The sequence below is a fragment of the Piliocolobus tephrosceles genome, chromosome 19, assembly GCF_002776525.5.
Source record: "Piliocolobus tephrosceles isolate RC106 chromosome 19, ASM277652v3, whole genome shotgun sequence".
NCBI lineage: Eukaryota > Metazoa > Chordata > Mammalia > Primates > Cercopithecidae > Piliocolobus > Piliocolobus tephrosceles.
In genome coordinates this window covers 34212811-34233049 of record NC_045452.1, presented here as the reverse complement: position 1 = coordinate 34233049, position 20239 = coordinate 34212811, and the positions used below count along the sequence as shown (strand labels likewise).

Genomic DNA, 20239 nt, shown 5'->3' with positions numbered 1-20239 from the left:
CCACCTGTCAGCAGGACCACCCTGACGCCCACCTGTCAGCAGGACCATCGTGTGACACCCGCCTGTCAGTGCACACAGATACGGGGTCCTGAGTTGGTGACCTCAAAACCATAAGCGATAGATAGACAGAGTAGCCCCTAATGAAGCGGAAAGACTGGAAGAGACAGGACCTAATTTAGGTCGAAAAGCAAAGTGAGGCCTCAGAAGATGAAGGCAGAGTGCGAGAAAGGCTTTCCAGAACTGACAAGCCTGCTATCCACATTTCAAAATGTATTAGAGAAATTGGAAAAAAACATGCCGAGTGTGGAATGTCAGCAGAAAGGTGTGGCCACGGTCAAGAGGGCCCTCCGTGTGTCCTGTGGTCCTGGACTGCAGGTGGGCCCGGTGGAGACTGCTGCCCCTCCCTGGTGGGTCCTCTGTGATGGGGTGGGTGAAGCTGAATGTTGTCCTGAAAATCTGACCCTGCACAGCCCCTTCCAAAGACGCTTCTAATTTTAGAGGCCACCAGCAGCCACGGGACTAGGCAGCATCAGAGCAGGGACACAGTGCGAGTCATACGCGCCTGTGTTCATCCTGTGATGGCCCCGGGCCCATGGGAGTAGGAGGGATCAGAGGGAGGGGAGTAAAACCAGGGGAAGGAGTGGAGGACCATGCACTCCCTCCCCTGCTTGGTGGTTGGCTGCCGTGAGGACTCGCTCTCTTAGGACAAGTCCACTGGTCTCTGATCTCTGGTTCTGGCGTCCTGTCAGGTGCCCTGCTTTCCAGTCTTCCAGCAAGCTCTACATAGTGGGCAGGGAGACCCTGCTCTTAAAAACAGGGGGGCCGTTAGCACTGTTCCTCAGACCTGGGGCCTCAGCCTAAGCTGAGATGACAGGGAAAAACTACAGATACACCAGATTTAGGGAAAATAACATCAAGTGGTGTGATTAAGTGGAGCTGCTACTTGTGAAGTGAGCTGTGGAGTCATGGTGTTTGCTATACCCGGCACCACGTTTCAGAACCTGTAGCAGTGCTCAAGAGAGAGTCATTCCTTTAACAACAGACATGTACTGAGCCCTTGGGGGGAGGCACTGACCGAGGCCTGGGGACAAATGTGGGGACAGACCAGTCCTGTGGTGACAGCTAGTGGGGGTAGAAAACAGTAGAGCTGCCCCGCCAGCCAGTGACTGCTGGGAGAGTAGGGGTGTTCCTGAACCCAGAGGAGGTACCCAGCCGCTCTCCCCCAGGTTGCTTGGTGGGTGCGCTGCAGGGAGAAGCCCGCCCCAGCTGGTGTCCACAGGGGCCAGGGACACTGGTAGGTGTGGAACAAGGGAGTTTGTGACTGGGATTGTTTTCCACTTAAAACATAAGAAATAATCTGTGTAAAGCTTGGTTTAAACAGCATCAAGTTAAATAAATTCCTAAGAAGTGGTTGGATTCCCAGTTTATATGTGACTTTTAAGGTTCTGAAGAAGTACACAATTAACCACAGAAGTATGACTTGAATAGATAAGAATTTAACAAAATATACACTGTTGAGTGTAAAATCACAAAGATCTGAAGTTCTTAGAAATTGGTAATTTTCTTTTAGCTTTGTTGTGCTCTGAGCATGACTGAACTAAAAGTAATGAATCCAGATACCTTGAAGACTGGTGTGTGTGAGAGGAACGAAGTGAGAAGATTCATGTGTGCATCCAGTACAATCTGAATTTACTTCTGTTCAGTGTTTCCCGAAGGCTTTTTCTACGTGGAGGGACTCGGAGTGACACAGCAGCTCCCTCTTGTGGACAGATTCCCCCATGTAAGGCACTGGAGGCCGAGGTTCCAGCCTGCAGCCCCTTGTGATCCTGGTATGTGGAGAGTTCTGAAAGACTGATGACCCCTAACCCCCTTCTTAACTTATGCCTACCCATGCTGGTGGTGAGGATAGGGCTCTTGGCCATTCCTGCCCCCTGGCTGCCCTTCCTTGGTCTGAGGGTACATGAGTGGCACTTTGGGTGTGGCAGGAGCTTTATGCTTTAGTGACCCTAATGAGTGAAGGCCCATCAATCCAATTTAAAATAAAACATTTGAAGTCTCTGCAGAGGACGGCGTGAGGATGTCTGCATTCAGTGACAGAGGTCGGCCTCTGCATTGCCTCTGATTGAGGCACTGAGGGTTCAGATGCAGTCTCTGCCCGCTGCGTGTGAACGGCCTGGTGGGTGTGGAGGGGAGGAATCCTGTGATGATGGTGGCACTGTGAGGAAAGCGGGGATGGAGGGAGGTGTGCCCAGGAGGCAGGGCAGGAGAGTTCATGGATGTAGGATTGCAGCAAGTCTGGAAAACTAGGTGTGTTTTCCAGGCAGATGGCATGGGAGGTGGGCGCCCTACGCAGGAGGGGCTCAGGGTACGACTCCAGAAGCCTGGTGAGCCGGAGAGTGGGGAGAGGCTGGGCCTGCTGGTGCCAAGAAAAGAGCAGACCTGTGCTTAATTTCAATTTCTACGGAAGTGATGCCCTCAAACTTAGAAGGGCTTTTGATGAGAAGCAATAGAGTGTAGCTCTTGCCCTCCTCAGTGGCATCACTGATTTTTTAAAATGCATTTTAGATATTTGTATTTCTGTATTAATTAGTATTAGGATTGGCTGTAAGTGACAGAGATGCAACATAGTAGGAGCTTAACCAAGAGAAAGGGCTGCATCCTGCACTTGCTGTGGTTTGATTTATGAACTTGAGACATTATCTGTGCACTGTTAGTTCACGTGGAGGAGGATTTAGCTCCCTGACATTTCTCCAACCTTCTTTTCCTGTATCATTGATTCTGGGTGAAAGTCACAGCATGGCTCACAGTATCTTACACACCTTGGACGTATACACACACTTATTATGTCATTGGTAATCCAGAGGGAGGAGTTTGCTAGAGCTAGTTCCAAGTTCATCCGTGTTAGGGCTCTGGGTCAGTATCATTGCAGTACAGCAGCAGCAGCTTTAGACATCACATCTATGTTTAAGGCAGGAACAACTGAGAAGGAGCAGGCAGTGGAGCTCTTGTCTGTTCGTTTTGTCAGAGGCATTGCCCCCAGCATATTTTCACTTGGCCAGAACTGTGTCTTTCTCCTTGGCCAGAATTGTTTTGTAGCCAGCTTTAGTCACAAAAGAGACTGAGAAAATGAGCCTTTCATTCTTGTGGCACCCTTGGTAGAGGGGCATGGGAAAAGGGCTCGAGGATGAGCGCTGGGTCAGTTTACCAAGCTTGAAGCCATGCCCCTCTGCTGGTCATCCTAGAGACTGAGTGGCCCATGTGCTTGTGGCCTGTGGGCGCTGGGCGGCCTCTCAGTTTCCTGCGTGGAAGGCAGCAGAAGCACTTATCTGGCCCTCACCTCCTCGGTGGTGTCAGTTTGTCTGAGCTCTGTCAGTTTATTGTCTTCTTTTTTTTTTTCTTTTTTTTAAAGACAGGATCTCGCTCTGTTGCCAGTCTGGAGTGCAGTGGCATAATCTTGGCTCACTGCAACCTCCACCTCTCGGATTCAAGCAGTTCTCCTGCCTCAGCCTCCTGAGTAGCTGAGACTACAGGCGTCCGCCACCACACCTGGCTAATTTTTGTAGTTTTTGTAGAGACGGAGTTTTGCTGTGTTGCCCAGGCTGATCTTGAACTCCTGGGCTCAGGTGATCTACCCACCTCAGCCTTCCACTGTGCTGGGATTACAGGCGTGAGTCACTGTGCCCGGCCTTGTTTGTTTTCTGTGTTACCAAAGTAGAAAACTTTTTCTGTTCTGTAACCTTGGTTCAATCAAAGTTCCAAATTCATACATGGCACTGACATTATTATGATGATTGCTGAAAGTCATGCCACAGTTTAATTTGCTTTATACTTGGATTTGGTGTACTTGATTTTTTGGTTCCGTTTTCTGTTTTGCCATATTCTTGCCTGGCATGGAGTGGTAGAGCGGAGTGGGGAATGGAGTTGAGTTTGGATCCAGCAGTCGAGCAAGTGCCTCGATCCACACTGCACTTCCTCCTCTGTCGCGTGGGGCGGGGAAGGTGCCCATTGGGCGCGGCGAGCGTGGTGAGTGGTAGTGTGGGGCCCTATGCGACTGTAGGCCCTGAGCATCAGCACTTCTGCCTCTCCGTGTCCTCTTGTTGAGAGGGACCACTGCCTTTCTTATGCTATCTGCAGCCTTTTCCAGCTTATTCATTCTGTTTCTTGGAACTCATTTAATTCATTCTTCTTGAAATACATGTATTTTCTATTTTGTTTCAAATTGAGACTTACCTTTCTTACAGAATTTGTTTTCTTCTGGAATTTCTGATTTTTTTTAAAACTGTATTTACTGAAGTAAAATGTACAGACAATAAAAGTCTTTTTTTTTTTTTTTTTTTTCTTCACAGAGTTTCACCCTTGATGCCCAGGCTGGATTGCAATGGTATGATCTCTGCTCACTGCAACCTCTGCCTTTCGGGCTCAAGTGATTCTCCTGCCTCAACGTCCTGAGTAGCTGGAATTACAGGCACCTGCCACCACGCCCAGCTAGTTTTTGTATTTTTAGTAGAGACGGGGTGTCACCATGTTGGCAAGGCTGGTCTCGAACTCCTGACCTCGGGTGATCCACCCGCCTCGACCCAGCCAAAAGTCATTCTTCTAAAGTGTGCACTCTGATATATTCTGACAAATGTATGCCAGTGCCACACCACCAAGCAGTCGGGGTAGAGGACATTCTTCTTACCCCAAAAAGTTTCCTCTCACCCCATGCAGGTGTCCTACCCATCAGGGCCCAGGGCGACCTTTTCTGATGTTGCTGTCCTGTCAGATGGTTTGTATTCAGCAGAGCGCCCGGACCAGGCTGTGAGGTACAGGTCGGCCGCTGGCAGCCCATGCCTGGTAGCTTCCAGGTGGCTCCTGGCTTGGTTGCTCTGGCATGGAGCGTTGAGTAACCTCTGCAAAACAGCAGATGGTGCTGTAGGGCCACTTCTGAGACTCAGTGGCGGAGGCTCAGTGGCATTTTGAGTGGTGTTCTGAGCGGTGGCCACTAGGACAAACCTCCTGTCTTTACACCATCTGCGCGTGCGCGTGCGTGCGTGTGTTTGCATTCCCCGTGTGCGTCCAGAAGCCCGTTTCCTTCAGAGAACTTTCTGGTCCCTGGCTTTATTTTCACCGTTTAGAGGATCCATGAGGCAGTGAGATGGAACACTTATAGCTGGTTTAATTCAGTGAGTGATCTGGATTGTAAATAAAATTTTATCAAGTAATTTATAAATTTGATAAATTAAGTCTGTGGAAGGGGCTTATTGTGTTATGGAATGAGAAGTTTTGCATGTCTTTTGCAGTTCAAAAAACTGTGGCCGGCTGTGGTGGCTCAAGCCTATAATCCCACAACTTTGGGAGGCTGAGACAGGAGGATTGCTGAAGCCCAGGAGTTTGAGACCAGCCTGGGTAACATGGTGAAACCCTGTCTGTACAAATAATAAAAGTAAAAATAAATTTTTACATATTTTACACCACTATAGGCGTGGTGGCGCATGCCTATAGTCCCAGCTACTCGGGAGGCTGAGGTGGGAGAATTGCCTGATCCCAGGAGACGGGTGGCAGTGAGCCGAGATTGTGCCACTGCACTCCAGCCTGGGTGGCAGAGTGAGACCCTGTCTCAAAAAAAAAAAAAAAAAAAAAAGAAAAAAAGTTGTTACTTTGCTTGTGTAGTATTTGTGTAACATAATTTTATGATTCTATTGTTTTAAGCTTAATATTCCGAATAGGTAATAATTATGTTAAAATCCAAAAAATTAGCCTATACTCTCTTGATCTAAATATGTAGTAACAGTTTTACAGAATATATTTCAAAGGATTGGCATTCTGTTTTATTTTTAATAGCGAATTATAGAAAACATTGTTTTTAAATAATGCCTAAGAATCTTTAAAGAAATACCTGTCAGTGTATGTCCCAGTTTAGTATCAAATTTATATTCAGAGCTCATAAGAATTTGAAAAGTTTCCCAGAGTCTGTAAAAGGGAATGGAGCTATCCTTGGGGAGTGCTAGTCCTCCTACGTTTGAGTCATCCTCTGTTGCTGGCATAGTGCCACCTGCGCTACCTGTGGGCCACCTGAGCTACCCCAGGGTCACCTTAGCATCCCGGGGTCGCCTTAGCCACCCCTGGGCCATGTTAGCCCCCGCAGGGTCACCTTAGTCATCTCAGGGTCACCTTAGTCATCTCAGGGTCTCCTTAGTCATCTCAGGGTCTCCTCAGCCACCTGTGGGTTACCTCAGCCACCTGTGAGTAACCTTTAGCTACCCCAGGATCACGTCAGCCATTTGTTGGTCACCTTAGCCACCCTCTCACCTTAGTCACTCATGGTCATATTCGCTGTTTGTGGGTCACCTTAGCCACCCCTGGGCCACCATAGCCACCTCTGGGTCTCCTAAGCCACCCTGGGCCACCTTGGCCACTCCGGGTCACCTTACCTACCCCTGGGTTACCTGAGCCACCCTTGGTCACTGTCTGTGGCTGCTTGCTTGCTTTAAGCCACGTTGTGCTACCGCAGCTAATTAAGGTCCCTCAAGTCAAGTGTCTCCTTTTTTTGGCTCCTGCCTTTTTGTTGTTTTTTAAATCGAATACCTGCTATACTAATTTGAGAAGTGTAGACTTTGATTTTTAACTCTAAGTTGCCTGGTAAAGTCACCTTTAAAGCCAATGGAAAAAGCTTAATTGAATTCATTTGTGTGAAGAAGTGGAGGACTGTTGCAAGTAGACCAAAAGTTGTACTTAGTCTGTTCTGTTTGAAACCATTCTCATTCAGAAAACAGAAATGTGTTAATGTAAAGAAATATGAGTTAATATTATAAGGAATCTTGATAAAATAAACTCAAGTAGTTTTGTTTTTTCTTTTTTGTTTCTGAGACGGAGTCTTGCTCTGTCACCCAGGCTGGAGTGCAGTGGTGCTATCTTGGCTCACTGCAAGCTCTGCCTCCCGGGTTCACCCCATTCTCCTGCTTCAGCCTCCCAAGTAGCTGGGACTACAGGCGCCCGCCACCACGCCCAAATAATTTTTTGTATTTTTTTTTCAGTAGAGACAGGGTTTCACCGTGTTAACCACGATGGTCTTGATCTCCTGACCTCGTGATCTGCCCGCCTCGGCCTCCCAGAGTGCTAGGATTACAGGCGTGAGCCACCGCTCCCGGCTGTGTTTTTTCTTTAATTGGGCAGTTTGTAGCAGGGTGGAGTGTGGGTCCCCAGGTTGGAGAGCTCTGGGTTTGGAGTGGGTCCTAGTACATGGCCAGCATGTGACCTTGGTCAGCGACTCAGCCCAGCTGGCTGCCAGGCTCCTCCCCATGAGGTGGTGGGAGCCATGTGGGATCTGCCTACTGGGGGTGCAGCTGCTGCAGCCTAAGCAGCGTCCTCACTTGGTACCCCATGAACTCGGGTGTGTCCTGGCTTTGTCATGTGTTTTGCAGAGGGGGCATCTGAGGAGCCCAGAAGGTAAGAAATTGCCTAAGGCCCTTGGCTAGTAGAAGAGGGAGCAGGGCTTTGACCAGGGGGACCAGCTCGTGACTCTGTGCTGGTTATTGCTTTGCTGAAACCATGGCCATGCTGCACAGCTGTGCAGGCTCCACCCACAAAGGCCAAAGCTCAGATGGCATCTATGATGCTTGTAAAACGGATAGCAGCCATGTCCAGGCCGCTGCTCTGAAACCTCAGTCTCCTTTACTGAGATTTGATGACGTTTAAATGAGCAAATGCATGTGTAGTGATTGGCAGGTGGCCATCACTCAACCGACTTTTCCTGTGCCCTCTGCTGTGGCAGGTGCCCTTCCTGGCTCCCTGCTTCTTCCTCTCCTAACCTCCTGGCACTATGCTCCTCACTCAGGAATTGCACCCAGCCTCACCTCTATGGGTGAGTCCCACACCTGTGTCTCTGGCCCACACCTTCCCCCTGCTTTCCAGACTCAGACCCCAAGGCCAGCAGCATCTTCTGTCAGGTGTCTGTAGACCTCCACAACTTAAGACATCCAAATTCTCATTCCCTTGCTCTTGCCATAATCTTCCCATCTCAGCAGCTCTTTCCTTCCAGGTGCTCAGGCTGAAGGCAGCCTATCCTTTCTCTTCTATTCCACATGGCAGCCAGGAGGCCTGTGGGCAGTGCCTTCAGAACATGCCTCCTGTGCACCTGTCCCCAACTCTGGCCTGAGTGTTCCTTTTAAAACTAGGTCAGAACTAGATTAAAGCCCGTGTTCAAGATGCTGCCACAGTCTCTTGCCACCATGTGACTGCCATGTCCTCACTGTGGCCCAGGAGGTCCCATGTGCAGAGTGGCCTCCATCTCCTCTTACTCTCTCGTAACTGTGCTGCTGTCAGTCTGGCTGCCTGGCTGTTCCTGGGCAGTTTCAGGTGCTGCAGCTACCTAGAACCTTCCATCTTCCCTTCCAGAACACTCTTGCCAGCTGTCTTATGGCCACCTTCCTTACCACCTTGAAGTTTGTTGCAGTCTTTTCCAAAATGGCATAGCCACTACTGCCTTCCCACATCCAGCCGTCTTCCTAGAATAACAGTCACTGTTGTCCGTTGACACTTGATGGCATTTAATCTTTTATGACACGCATTGTCAGTTGTCTTTTTTTTTCCTTATTAGAACATAAGCTCCAGGAAAGCAGATGTTAACGTCTTTTTGTTCACTGATGTATCTCAGGCATTTAGGATAGTACTGGCACATAGCAGATGCTCAGTAAATAGGTAGATGAATTAATATTTGCTACTTTTCTTATTAACATACATTTCTGAGGTACTTTAATATTACGTTAAGTCATGTTACAATTTCCCATGTGTTGATTTTATGTAAATAATGAGTAAATTACTCTCAGAGATTTTAGAATTCTAATAAACTCATTTTTTTCCCCTTCTTATAAGAGTAGAAAAATGCTTTTAAGAGTTTTCCTAAATTAATATTCTGGGAACATTAAATTTGAGAACTTTACTCTGAGGACATAGGTAAAAATAAAATTAATTAGATACCAGGAATGTCAGATGGTAAATGGTATATGGCTATTTGTGACATTCTCCTAGAATTAAACAGTTATTAACTTGCAAAGACATGGCAGCTGAAGTCAGAAATTGATGAACTTTTAAAGTTGGGAAAAAAGAGCTTTAAGGTATCTTATTAAAATTGTAAACTGTCAGTTTAATCATCATAGAAACCATACGTGATACAGTGAATCATTGCTATTCTGCTGTGAGTTTCTGGATTCTCGTGAATCAGACATTCTATTTTTATGTTTCTCTTAAATAATCCTAAAGGTAGAAAAAAGAAATGGGAAGAAAAAGGAAGAGAACCATGATACGTTGTGAGGACATTACTTCAACTCTCATAACTTCATGTGAAATGGCTGCAAAATGAATTAATAAGCAGTAAGAGAGCCAGTGCCCCACTAGGGCACCTTTCCACTTGCTGGCACACAGATTTATCACAGTGAGGGCACGGCTTGTCTTGTCATGCCGGGAGAGTCTAAATTACTCTGACTTTCAAGAAACCAAAAAATATGCATTTTTGATGTTAGGAAGATTTACTCTGCATTGGGCTGTGTCATTTGATGAGGAAAAAACCAAATGATCTCTTTATGAAAATGAAGGCAAAATATATGTAAATACCATTTTAATCTAACTTTTTATGTGAATGCAGAACAAATATCAAACAGGATTATACAGTGTGATAGTCAGGAAACTAGCATGCTTTTGTGTTTCATAGATGAGTCTAAAAGGATGTATTGTTAAACCAAGAAGGTCTTGAGAACTGTTCTGTCTCCTTTGTGCCCACAGAATTGTAGCATGTGGAGGTGACCAAGGAACCAGAACCCAAGAGGCCTCTGCCACTGAAAGGAGACTTTTTTTTTTTTTGAGACAGAGTCTTGCTCTGTCGCCCAGGCTGGAGTGCTGTGGCCGGATCTCAGCTCACTGCAAGCTCCGCCTCCCGGGTTCACGCCATTCTCCTGCCTCAGCCTCCCGAGTAGCTGGGACTATAGGCGCCCGCCACCTCGCCCGGCTAGTTTTTTGTTTTTTTTAGTAGAGACGGGGTTTCACCATGTTAGCCAGGATGGTCTCGATCTCCTGACCTCGTGATCCACCCGTCTTGGCCTCCCAGAGTGCTGGGATTACAGGCTTGAGCCACCGCGCCCGGCCTGGAAGGAGACTTTTATTACTTGCGTTTCCTAGAGGAAGGGCACTCATTCCAAGCAGGCCCACGGACACAGTGGTGTCAGTCAAGGGGCAGAAAGGAGCCACAGGAAAGCCCAGGACAGAGCCTGAGTGGGGTTTCTGTGGGAAAGGCAGGGCAGGGCACCAGTGTAGGACTGGCTAGTGTGAACAGTTCCAGTGGGCCTTAGGCTGTAGGAAAGATCACTAGCTGCCTGCTACCAGGCCCTTGGGTGATTTAGGGCAGGTGGGAAGTCAGCTAAGGGAGGTGGGTAGAGCCGACCACCCTTCTGGCTAAGCCCTGGGAGGGCCAGTCTCTCTCTGTGTCTGTAAGGCCCACAAATGCCAGAGCATTAGGAATAAGAAAACGTAGTTAATAGAATTGGTCCTGTGAGGACTGGATGCCTAACTGACAAATACAGAATCTGAGAAAGCACAGAACAACTGCCTTCATTGACAAGGTAGTGCGCAGAGCCCAAGATGGGCGCACAGCGGGAGGATGCCGGCCGGATCTCTGAACAAGCTTACCATGGTATCTTTCACAGTGTTAACTGTAATCCCAGATTAATTTTTAATGACAGCATATCTCTTGAGATTGTGCTTTTAGTGTATTTTCACTTAAAGTCATATCTCATTTAGTAGACCTGCCAGATTCCTGAAAAGTTACACACAAACCAGGTGACATGACTTTTGCCAGGCACGTTCACCACATTCTCACTGAGCCGTGGACTCCTCACTAGGAGCCTTTACCTATGGCCAGATAGCTGTTGTCACTGCCTGTGAGGGGGTTACGGTTTCAGACTTATCCATTCTGCTGGGATTTTAAAGTACAGGTGTTGAGGTATACTTTGCAAGTTGTTTCTTGAATATACTTTTCTGAGTTGTGGCTTGCCGTACGTTTTGGTCTTTTAAGGTAAGGGTTACAATGGAGATGGGGAAATTATACTTTTCTCATTTCAAGGAAAAAAATAATCATGCGTTATGTATCAGTTGGGAAATGGGATGATAGGAAGTTGCAAGGCAACCTGGTTTCCCCTGGACTGGGACTCTCCCAGGGCTGTGTCCTAGTAGAGCCGGCAGGACACAGAATACCACCAACCTCCGTGGGAGTGGCCTGGCCTCTTGGCCACCTCTGTCCATGAATGTGGTTGGTGTGGGGGTAAACTAGAGAGACTAAAGCCCGCTATTGAGCTCAGCTTCCTGTAGAAACCAAATCAGATAAAAACCCTGACCCAGAGGGAGAAGGCCGAGAGTTGGACTTTTGAAAACATGAGTGTGTCCAGCAACCAGGCAGCAACAGTCCTTGTTTTTACCCAACTTCTATAAGCACTTTATTTCTCCAGAATAATTTCATCATAAAGAATCCAGAGTTCAGACAGCTCTTTACCATCTGTCTTTTCCTTTTATCTTACCCTATGATTGGCTTGATGTGGACTGCCTAAAACCATGACAATATTAAGTACTTTCTCCTGGATAAAAATTCTGGCTTCTTCTCTAGAAGTTCTGGCTCTTCTCAAATTGTTTCTTCTTTGGTTCTGTCCCTGTTAGGAGACCCCTGGGGCCTCAGCTGGAGACACAATGCAGCTAGTCCAAGCAGCCGCTGTGCTTGGGCCTGGCCAGCCCCTCCTCAGGGGCCACGGCACTGCTCACCTGGTGACTAGGTCTTGTTAGCCAGGTCTGTTCATGGCTCTGGTGTTTTTGAGCTTCTGGCTAGTCCTCAGTTTCTCAGACCTGGCTAATCACAGTGTGGAGTCATTTTTCATGACTGTGCACCTCACTCGTTTGATGCATGGCAAGGGAATAATTAAATTAATAAACCTACAGAAACTCCCCCTTACAGTTTTCAAATACAGTAAGTGAATTTCTACTATAAAATAGGTCAAAAGAGGTTTCATTGTTTCTTATTTGAAATAATTAAAGAACATTTATGTTTCCCTTTTGTGGTTTCTTGGTTCTAATCCTGTGGGTTGCTTTTGACTTCCTCTGTTGGAGATACGCTGTGCATCCGTATTTAACAGGAGATCCCGAACTCCCAGCAGGAAGCTAAGCACAGGTGTGTGCACAGATGCGGGCTTAGGTAAGGATTTCGTGCAAGGCGACTTGTAATGTGAAACTGTAAAACGTGCTACCTTAGACTGCAGAGGGAAGGGGATGATCTGATGTTTTACACACGCCTCTTTTACCAAAATGGGTCATCTTACCTGTCTCAGACCAGGCCTCCTAGGGGCACAGGAACAACACAGCTGCAGTGAAGGAGGGGCTCCTGCAGCTGGACTGGCCCTAGAGCTGTGAGTCGTACCCTGCGTGTTGCTCAGCGCGTTCTGCAGTTGCCCTGGCCTTAGTCCCCCATCTCACTGTGATAGCCATACAGGTCAGCAACTGTGAACCTTCCTGGCTCCCACGCTGCCCCCGGCACCTTTCTCTGTTTCTGCTCCCAGCATCCTCTCAGCTTCTCTTCTGAGCCCCACGCAGCGGTTCCTGCTCTACCACCACCACTTCTCCTCTGTCACCAAGAGAGGGCAAGAGTCTGTAGAGCCTGTGCCAACTGTCTGGTAAGGCTTCGTCAAGTGATGGGCAGGGCCTTGCGGTACAGCCCTCCTGAACTCACCACACCAGAGGCCTGTCGGCGTCACTGTCAGAAATAGACGTCCTCCCCTCCCAGCTCCTGTCACAAGTTAAGCGTCTGTGAGAACGGAGGCTCTGCTTCCCGGAAGAGCCTGCCCCAGACGTGGGGGCAGCCTTTGCAGACAGCTTCTGTCCCACCCGCTCCTCCTTGGTTTTCACTCCTTTATGCCCTCAGGGACCTGCCCGTCGGTTCCCAAGCCCTCAGGACCATGGCAGCCTCTGTGAGGGTACGAGCTGGGTAAAAGGAAATAAGGTGGAGTCACAGCTACCAGTGGCTGATTGCCGGTGGGTATCAGGCCGACCCTGAGTGCCCCACTGCTAGTTCACTGTCCCATGACAGCCCCAGTATTGTGAGCATTGAAGGAAAGAATCCGGACAGGTGGCGGAGGCTCCCACCTGATGACACCAAGGCTCCTGCCTTAGCACCAGGGCCTGGACTCCCCTTTGCTGTAATGCCATAAAGTATATCAGGAAGGTTTGCCCATGACCTGGTGGAGAGAGGAGAGATGTGACAGAGTGACTCTGGCCTGTGTGTCCTGCCCACAGGGGAAGGTTGGAGGAGTCGGTTTGTGAAAAATCAGGGCTCTAAAAGCATTGGAGCTGGTGCTGAGTTCTGCGGCAGTCAAGAAGTAGAGCAGATCTGAGCTCCCCGCTCCTCACGGGCATCACAGATGCGTTTCCCAGCAGCTGGGCTCGGCTTTGCTCTAACATCCGTCCGTCCTCTGGGAGCATTGTTTCTCTCTCCCTGGCTGCCCAGCCCAGCTCCCTGGCCTGGTGAGATCTCTGCATCATGTCTCCTCCCCAGCTTCTCTCTCCTCCCATGCCACCATGCGAGAGTTTAGGCCGTCTCATCCCTGACTGGCCTGAGGTAGGGCTGTGACTGTCCCCTGTTCCCTCTCTCCTGTCTTCCTCACCTGTCCCCACATAATCAGTCCACCTTCCTTACCTCTGGATGCAAACCTGCAGACTCTCCATGGCTGTCCGGACGGAGTTCAAAGACATCACCTCAGCGTGAAAGGCCCTTTCAGGTCTGGCCCTGCACAACCCAGACACCCGCATGTTCCTGGGTGCAACAGCATGGGCCCCGGGCAGCTTGCCATGGTGCGCTGGCCTCTGCTGGCTCCTGATGTGGCCTCTTCCTGACTTAGGCCCCTGTTCCTCTCGGCAGGCTCCCCACTTGCCTTACTCTATCTCGGAAGCTCATCCTGACACCAGCTCTGTCCTTTGGAGCAGAAATCCATCGCAGCTGCACCATGCATGTTGATGAGTTGCTGGCCGTCTCCTTGTAGGCAGCATCTGGGGGCACTCGGGTGGCCCTGCTGTCCCTGGGCCTGTCCCTGAATATGTGGAGAGCTATGGTTTTTATATGAATTAATGTTGGCAAAATGTCAAAGACCACTGAATTTAACTGTTACTATGCATATCTGGGTGTTCTGTTCAGATGCCACTCATGTTTGAATGAGTAACAGATCAAGACATGATTGATGAATAGGTGCATATGTCTCCCATAACATTGATTATTTTGTTTTTATTTCTGCAAATCACTAATTATGTTTTGTATTAAGCATATATATCAGATAATGCTTGTTCTATTAGTGTTCATGGCTTAATGCAGGGCCAGCACACGGCAGCCTACAGCCTGTTTTTGTGCAGCATTTACATTTTTTAAAGAGTTGTTAAAAAATAAAATAGTGCAACAGAGACACGCGGCCATGAAGTCTAAAGTAGCTACTCTCTGGCCCTTTACAGAAAATGTTTGCTGCCACTTGATCTAAAGGATTAAAAAATAAAGCATGTCATTGGGCCAGGTGTGGTGACTCACGCCTGTAATCCCAGCACTTTGGGAGGCCAAGGAGGGTGGATTATCTGAGGTCGGGAGTTCGAGACCAGCCTGACCAACATGGTGAAACCCCGTCTCTGCTAAAAATACAAAATAAATTAGCCAGACATGGTGGTGCACACTACTTGGGAGGCCACGGCAGAAGAATCGCTTGAATCCAGGAGGCGGAGGCTGCAGTGAGCTGAGATCCTGGCACTGCACTCCAGCCTGGGCAACAGAGCAAAACTCTGTCTCAAACAAGCAAAAAGCCAAAAATATCATTGAATTTGAAGTATACAAAATTTGAATGTGTTTCTATCAAAAATTTGAATTTAAGTAAATAACAGCAAAAATTATAATTTTTTGTGTTTTCAGAATATTAGTTTTTCTAAATTATTAAAAGATATAAAGTAGTTAATGTGAAATGTTTAAATCAAAATTGTTTAAAGCTGTTTTAATAATTTGAAAATTTAGTTAAATCATATTAATAATTTTTTAAGAAATGAAACTATTGATAATTTTGATGTCTGACATCTCTCTGATTGCTGACGTGGAGCCTGAGTCTTACGGTGTTTTGAGGACCTCCAGCTAAATTGGGCTTCCAGTGCCAGAGTGGCTGGCAGCCCCGCCCTAGTGATGAGTGAAGGGGCTGGGCATGCTGTTTCCAGTGCTTTCATGAGATGCTGCTTTGCCTGGCAGACGGCCAGATGTCTTGTCGTTCCACCTGTGACCAGGGGGTCCCTCTTGAAATGTGTGTGTACTGACAGATGCCCTGGTGGCTCTTGTCTGATCCATGTCCAGGTTATTCCTGCCTGATCGTCACTCGTGCCAGGAGCCCGACACAAATTCAGGCACAAATCCAGCACACCACACAATGGGAAGCATGTTCAAAGATTTTTACTTACAGGTCCTGAGCAGGGAGGGTGCCATGAGTCACGAGGGCAGTCCTCTGTCCCTGGGTCACGCAAGGCAGGAACAAAGAGTCAGGCAGAGAGAGAGAGCACGGCAGCCAACCAGCAGAACAAATAAGGGAGTAGAGTGGGGTCACTTGAAGTGTGTGGGCAGGTGCCTGAGTGAAAGATGCCTCTCTGTTCTCATCTCTAGTACTGGCTTGAGCCACTTGGGTGTGGTGTAGAACTAGAAAGTGTCAAGGTTGGCTGAACTCTGCTGCTAGTAGGAGAAAGTGCAGCTCATATTCCAGACAGATGCTGAGACAATAGAAAATGAAAAGAATTCACTATGCTTAAGCAGAGTATGTCTTGACACACACAAGTTTAAAAGTAATAAGAATTGCTTAATATGGCATAATTTCCTCAGGTGTCATGTGCAGTTGTCACAAACATTGCACTAATTCATGTGTACCTTTGGAATAATGAATTAGAAAGTGGATGCTGGTCATTATTGGGAAAAGGTACTTTGTTACACGAGACAGTAATTGCATTGTGCCAAGAGAAAGAATCTGACTAGTTAATTAATTTGTCTTTTTTTTCTTTTGCCTGTGAGTGCTTCTTCTACTTGCCTCCTCCCCATAATCGGACTCCTCCCAAGACAGCCTAATCTTCAGGGCATTTGGATGCAGCTGCCTTTTGTTCCAGAGACACAGGCCATCTCAGGGGAAGCATCTCCCTGGGGCCTGAACAGCATTTTTCTGGACAAGAAGGGGCTGAAGGCTGTGAGTTCTGCTGTGCCAGCCGTAAATGCTGGCTCCCGAGCGGCAGAGGCACCGAGTGCTGTGTGACGTGTGTATGTGATGCATGTGCGTGTACGTGTGTGTGACGTGTGTCCTTGCTCGCCCCAGGCTGGTCATGGTACTGTGCTAGTCACAGGCTGGCAGTGCTGATCAAACCAGGCACAGCAGAAAATGGGAAGATGTTGGTGTTGGCCCCTCTCCTGGCTGCGCGTCATTCACCTGGGCCATGAGCTGTGCCCCTGCTCTGCAGTAATGAACGAGGCAGGTCAGCGTTGGTGGGAGACAGAGTTAAGAGAGGAGAAAGAGCGCTCTCTGGGGGCAGGGGGATCTGTTTGTGAGTGGCCTGCAGTTTCCTGTCCCAGGGATTTCACTGGTGACATCCTGACCACTCAGCTGCACTTTCTGTGGAGCTGTTTTCATCAGCTGGCGTCTGCTGAGCCCCTGCATTGCGTTGTATGGTAGCCTGTTACTTTTTGCAGTTTTATTTTCTACACTGTACTCTCTTATTGATAGATTTTTTGTATTAGGATTTCCATTTAAACAGGACTTTGGTGTGTTTGCTGTGGGAGATTCATGCTATCATTCTCTCCCCTCTGCTCGTGGTGTTTTGTCTGTGACTGCACTGAAGGGTTAACTGTCACATGTCATCCTCTGGGTGGTGTGCTCTGAAGTCATTATGGTGTTTGGGCCCCTTCAGCCTAGTTCTGCCTAACTGCAGCGTGATGAATGGGCCCGAGGCAGAGGAGGAGGCTCCCTGGTCGGCAGGGGCTGCTGTTGTCGCAGCTGCCGGCACACTGAAGTGAGTCGCTGTGCTGCTGCCCTGAGTGACTGAGGGACAGAATGAGGCTGGGGCCGGCTGGCGCTGGCATTGGCGTGTCTGCATGGCGTCGTCCACCACTGGGCCTTTGCACATGGGGACCTTTTTCAGCATCATGGGGCGTCGGTATAAAAGGAGGCGCAAGAAGCGCGCTGAGAGGAAAGGTAATTCATTTAGTTTTTATTCTTCAATGTGAAGCATTAGTCTTTAATGCAGTACAGAAGTGTTTTCTGGGATAGATGACTTTGTGAATTAATCTTGCTGATGCCAGTTACTTCCTATTTTCCCTTTTTAAGTGCCTTTTTTGTTGTTGGCATTTTATAGAATTTTAGATAGGGGCACTTGAAAAGGAAGATTCAAAAACATGTCTGTAAACATGAATAGAAATCATTTAGCTTCAGAGTCTGGAGTATGTCTTTGGAAAGATATTTATAAAACCCTAAAGTTTGTAGCTTTGAGCCACAGAAAAGGTTTTTCTCCCAGAGATAGATGCTTATATGAGATTTCCTTTGCCGCACTCTTCATTAATGACTTTTCTACATTAAAACTGTTCTTCATGCTGCAGAAAGCAAGGCTGTAGCAACCATTGTGAAAATATTTCCCCTTTAAAAGAATGGAGAACAAATTCCTTACATCTTGCACTCCAGGTTAATACCAGTTTTTAATTCAACTTAATGTTTTAAGTCGTTAAAATCTAGATTATTTTTTCTCAAAACCAGATTCAAAAGTTGTCCATGACTATACACGTCACAAGCTACTGGGTTTTGGACGTGAACTGCTGCTTTAAAAGCTGTTGATTTTTTTTTCTCTTTGTATAATATGAAATAATTAATAGAAAATGCCTTAGTGAAAAGATGTATCTAGCCCGGAGAACAGCTGAAGACAGCTGTGATCAGTGCCTCTGCCTCTGTGTCTTCTGGGCACCCCCTTAGTGTCCCCTTCCTGACAGGACTGGAGCACAGCATTTCACCACCACAGGGCCTTCGGGACATTCTGTGGCAGGAGATGCCTCTCTCTTCAGGAAATAAAATTAACCTCGGTTTTTTGGTGTGGCTTCCTAAAAAGAAGAGGAACAGATGCATCTCAAAGTCGGCAGTCGTGTAACAGTGCCTTGCTAATACAACAAGGACGACAGTACCTAATGGAAGTCTGTGTCTGGAGTGGGTAACCCCTGACCCTGGGCCCTCTGGGCACCGTGCTGCCAGCTGCTTGTGTCCAGGGCTGGGGATACCACACCCTCGATGCTTTCCCGGACTGACGGGCGGTCTCAGTACAACCAATCTGTGCGGCCCCCTCTGCCCTCACCTCAAGAAGTCACAGCATTGGTCTGTTTTTGTTTCCTCAGTTAAGCTTTAGAAATTGAGATGTCACTAAGATAGGCAATAGGGGGTAAAACAAATGCACAGGCAAAAACTAAAGGACATTTTTACCAAATACCCTCAATTTAGCATTACCACCACTTTTCCCATGGACACTCATCACTAATCATTTAAGTTGGGAAAAATATTGAGAAGGACAAGAATAAGTCTGTCGTCATTCTTTTGGAATTTACTGTGATTCAAGCTTAAAATGTCTTTTTCATGCATTCCATAATCTCATTCTGCAGTGGGAAAACCACTCTCAAGTATGTTACATTTTCAGACCAAGGTTATAAGAAATTGAGAGGGTTATAAGATGTGACAATGAAGCCCACATATTAAATGACTTGTATTCCTTGGTCATTCCTATGAGTAAGTTCATTGTGAATGTTATTAAACAATATCACGTTGTGTGTTAGTTCTTGCTGTTGATATTTTATAATATGCATTATCTTTGAAACTAATAAAAATACCTTTGAAAATTATGGATATTATTAAGATTGGCCATCACATTTATACCAAACTGGCAAAGTTTTATAAGATGTAAAATATAGTCTTTTATACTGTATATTTTTAAGGTATGGTAAATCGTGTATTACATGTTTTTTGTTTTGTTTTGTTTTTTTCTAAGACTGGTATAATGTACACCTTTTAAAATGTAATTCTTTGGTGAAAACAATGTAGTAGCAAGTTACTGGTCTTAGTTGGCTTCAGTGGCAATATAATTTCAGTGATTTTTTTCATCACTCCTGAATTATCCATGCAGTTACTCCCTTCCACAGGGCAAATAATTGACTGTTGACTGTGTGTGAGCCTCAGATGGATTAGCTTAATCGTCAGGAAAATAGGACTAAAGAATAATGTGCCATTTAAATAGCGGCCAGAGCCCCCATCAAGCAGACATTGCCACCCTGGCAGATGCTGCCAGCACGAAACCTGGGAGAGGTCTGGGAGCCACAGGGCAGGATTCTGGGGAGCAGTTAGTGCCCATATATGAGGCGCTTCCTGCACCCAGCCAGTGCCCAGTGACTGCTGCTGTAGCCTCATTCACTCGCAGCACTGCTGCTAAGTGGATGACCAGTGGGAGGGGAGAGAGGTGGGAACACAGAGGCAGTCCTTCACTCCCCACCCGCCTGCTGTCTGAATAGCATCCTATATTTCCAGATGTATTTCTCACTGAGTGTTTTGTTTGTCTCCCGTGTGATAACATCCTTATCTGTGCTTAGTCATGTGTGCACATGTGAAGACCACTGTCCTCTGGCAGCAGTTCTGAACTGTGTTTTAGTCTGAAGCTGGGCTCCCCCATGTTTCTAGAATAGAGGTGAACAGGGTGTGGGGACCTCTGTGGAGATGGAGGTCCCAACCTAGAGAGGCCTGCTCCCCCTGAGTACTTCTGGAGGAGAAGCCCTGGAACTCCTGACCTTCACCCTTCACAGAGTGAGGAGAGCCAGCTGGCCATGGAGAGGAAGCAGGCAGCTGTCATGCCAGCCTCCTTCTCTGGTGGCAGCCATAACTCTTACCTTGCAAAGAGAGCAATTCTTTGTGAGATGCAGAGCATGGTAGCACCTGGAGGTATAGGATGGGATGGCATTTATCCACCCATCCATATACCAGTCCATCCATCATCCATCTACTCACTTTAGTCCATCCATCTATCCATCAACCTATCATCCATCCACTCACTCATCCATCCACCCATCTACCCACCCATCCAACATCCATCCGTCCATCTAGTCATCCATCTGAGCATCTACCCATCACCCATCTATTCATCAGTCCACCCACCCGCCCATCATCAC

General features: G+C 47.4%; 1 protein-coding gene across 3 annotated transcripts in view; it reads left to right on the top strand.

The window, feature by feature from the left end:
* The window catches only part of ADARB1 (adenosine deaminase RNA specific B1), a 135923-nt gene that overhangs the window by 59827 nt on the left and 55857 nt on the right, over positions 1-20239 (top strand). Inside the window, exon 1 of one of the 3 annotated variants that reach the window (XM_023194536.1) lies at positions 17067-17246. The exons of 1 other annotated variant lie outside the window; for it this stretch is intronic. In XM_023194536.1, coding sequence (XP_023050304.1) covers positions 17147-17246 — 100 coding nt within the window. In that variant the 5' untranslated portion in view covers positions 17067-17146. Of the gene's footprint in view, positions 1-17066; positions 17247-20239 lie in introns of those variants that run through there. One more of the 3 variants, XM_023194534.1, reaches the window with a different exon arrangement.